General features: G+C 42.4%; 1 protein-coding gene across 1 annotated transcript; it reads left to right on the top strand.

Moving 5' to 3' along the window:
- Nucleotides 1–707: 707 nt before the first annotated feature.
- Nucleotides 708–3,109, top strand: LOC112514614 (trihelix transcription factor GT-2-like). Its single transcript, XM_025121184.1, has 2 exons — nucleotides 708–993; nucleotides 1,381–3,109. The coding sequence occupies exons 1-2, from the start codon at nucleotides 734–736 to the stop codon at nucleotides 2,987–2,989; spliced, it is 1,869 nt and encodes a 622-aa protein (XP_024976952.1). The 5' UTR covers nucleotides 708–733; the 3' UTR covers nucleotides 2,990–3,109.
- The last annotated feature ends 31 nt before the right edge of the window (nucleotides 3,110–3,140 follow it).

The raw sequence follows: 3,140 nt of genomic DNA, 5'->3' as shown, positions 1-3,140 counted from the left end.
AAGATTAATTTATGTTCATTGATTAACTTTATAAGCTAATGATCTAAAAGTCTAAAGTTACACGGTGACAATTTTGTGATTAATGAGAACTCTCGTGGAAATTTTGTGATTGTGAATGTTCAGATTGTAAATCTAATCTAAGAGTTGAAGATTGATCTTACGGGTCTTACGAAAAACCTTTAATCTCACGTGATCTCAAGTCTCTATATATATATATATATATATATATATATATGAAAAATAAAAATAGGGAAGTTATCTATCTGTGCCATTTACTGACAGATAAACCAAAGTGACCCTTGTGGTGGTCTCTGAAACTTTTCTTAAACAAGCAGATAAAGGGAAGAAAATAATAATAATACCAAAAGATTCCCCAGCTATATAAAGTTTTTTTTATTATTTTTATTTATTTTTACATATATATATATATATATATATATATTTAATAAAATATATAATAATATCCATCTTTATTACTGCCACTACTCCTTCTGCCTCTCTACCTCTTGTTGTGTTTTTAGAAATTTTTATTTTTATTTATTTTTTATTTTTTTCCTTTTTCTGGGTGTGAGATTGACAGGCAGATCAGATCCCCACCGAAATAAATTAATAAATTCACCATACATCCAATCTTACATAAAACCCTCAAGAATTCACCATCTTTTTTGTTTGGTTCATCTTTTTTTTTTCAAATTTCATCTCTAGTAATTGCCTACAGTGTCTTCTCCTTCGGATGATGCTGCAGGGAGAAGGAATTGCCGACTCCGGCGACGCTGATGCCTCTGCCTCCGCCTCCGCCGCCGCCGCTGCTGAACTTGCTGCTGCCGGATTCAGTGAAGAAGAAAGGGCAAGAATCGAAGAGGGTGGACGAAATTCCGGCGGAAACCGGTGGCCCAGACAGGAAACTTTAGCTCTGCTTAAAATCCGGTCGGATATGGATGTTGCTTTTCGTGATTCAAGCCTCAAAGGTCCATTATGGGATGAGGTTTCAAGGTAAATTCAATTCCCCCTTTTTTGGTCGACTTCAATTTTGCCATCATCAATCGTGGTTCGAGATCTATGAATCAACTTCTGTAATCAATTCGAAAGCTCGTATCTTTTTCCGGCGGACCAAACCCAGTTGCTACAGCATTTCTCCGATGAATTCTGGCGAATTTGAATTTGAATTTGAATTCCAATTCGAATCCCATTTGTGTTTTTGTCTTCATCTATTTAGATTTATCTACTTCTTATCTCTTTCAAACTTGAGCCGGATTCTTGCAAGTGTTTCCCATGTATTTAATTAACTAATTGTTATTAATTAAATTCAGAAAGAAATCGCTGTGTGTGTTTGTGTGTGTGTTTTGATGGGTGTTGATTGGATTTGCTTCTTGTTATCAGAAAATTAGCTGAGCTTGGATATCATCGAAGTGCAAAGAAATGTAAAGAGAAGTTCGAGAATGTTTACAAGTACCATAAGAGAACTAAAGAAGGACGGACTTCCAAAGCCGACGGCAAAACCTACAGATTTTTTGATCAATTACAAGCTTTGGAAGCCAACCCCGGCGGAGGAAGCCACCAGCAACCACCGCCACCGCCGCCGTTATCTCTTCCTCCTTCAAAGCCACCGGCAATGCTGAATACTAGTCAGATTCCATCGACTACTGTTCCATCTGTTGTAACTCCGATCAATATCACGCATCAGAACAACGTCGATCCAATCTCGGTTGCAGCTCCGGCGGGGGCAATGAACATTAATCATCATGTCGTAGGTGGGTTTCCGTTTTCGCATCCGAATATGTTGTCGGCGTCCACGAATTCGACGTCTTCATCGACTTCTTCCGATGATGAGCCGCCGGAGAGGAGAAGGAATCGGAAACGGAAGTGGAAGGATTTCTTCGGGAGATTGATGAAGGAGGTGATTGATAAACAAGAGGAATTACAATCGAAGTTTCTTGATACGTTGGAGAGACGTGAACGTGATCGGATGGCGCGAGAAGAAGCTTGGAGGATCCAAGAAATGGCGAAGATGAAACGAGAACATGATCTTTTGGTTCAAGAAAGATCAATGGTCGCTGCTAAAGATGCGGCGGTCATCACCTTCTTGCAGAAGATCACCGAACAAAACCCAAATGCTGCAATCCTGCAAATACCAGCTATGCAATTACTCCAACAACAACCACCATTACCGCCGCCCCCGCCACCACCATCGCAGCAAATGCCACCAATGCAACAGCAACCACAACCGCAACAGCAACAGCAACAGCAACGGCAACAGCAAGTAGGGCCATCTCAACATCAAGTTCAAACAATGCCAATTGCAGTACCAGTACAAGTGCCAGTGCCAGTGCCAGTATCAGTATCCGTATCAGAACCTGCTCCACAAACATCGACGGTGAAGAATCTGGATAACGGCGGCGGAGGAGAGAACCTGCTACAACCAAGTCCATCAAGATGGCCAAAAGCAGAAATTAACGCACTGATAAAACTCCGAACGACTCTCGACACAAAGTATCAAGAAAGCGGGCCAAAAGGACCATTGTGGGAGGAAATATCGTCGGCGATGAGGAAGCTCGGATACAACCGGAATGCGAAAAGATGCAAAGAGAAATGGGAGAACATCAACAAGTACTACAAAAAGGTGAAGGAAAGCAGCAAGAAACGTCCAGAGGACTCAAAGACTTGCCCTTATTTCCACCAGCTCGATGCCATTTACAGAGAGAAAGCTAGCATAAAATTACCCGAAACCCAGATGGCTCCAATAATGGCTCGACCGGAGCAGCAATGGCCACTTCCGGCGACGGCGGTGGTGGTCCAAGAGCAGCAGCACCTCCATCAACAACCACCGCAACAACAGTCCAGAACGAATGAATCTAGAGATCAGAATGCCGAGGAGGATTACGACGATGAAGAAGATGATGACGAGGAGGAAGAAGAAGAAGAAGGTGGTGGTGGCGGTGAGTACGAGATTTTTCCAAACAAGACATCATCAATGGCTGCAGTTGAATGATGGAAATTTATAAGACAATCGAATCGAACAGCATTGAGGTGCACTGCAAAATGTGGGTCATGAGTTGCAGAAGTTGTCCGATGGGTACGCGGGTCGGGTTGCGGGTTGATTATGGAAGCTTGAATCACCAACCACATGGGGTGGGGGGTGG

This window comes from Cynara cardunculus (assembly GCF_001531365.2).
Source record: "Cynara cardunculus var. scolymus isolate 2C chromosome LG 6, CcrdV1, whole genome shotgun sequence".
In the NCBI taxonomy this organism is placed as follows: domain Eukaryota; kingdom Viridiplantae; phylum Streptophyta; class Magnoliopsida; order Asterales; family Asteraceae; genus Cynara; species Cynara cardunculus.
Note: the sequence above shows the minus strand (reverse complement) of the source record. Positions and strands in the feature narration are given on the sequence as shown.

Excerpts from the sequence above, each read along its gene's own strand:
- LOC112514614 (XM_025121184.1), top strand. The coding sequence starts at position 734 with ATGATGCTGCAGGGAGAAGGAATTGCCGACTCCGGCGACGCTGATGCC. Across the intron at positions 994-1,380 it reads TTATGGGATGAGGTTTCAAG|AAAATTAGCTGAGCTTGGAT; the intron begins GTAAATTCAATT and ends TCTTGTTATCAG.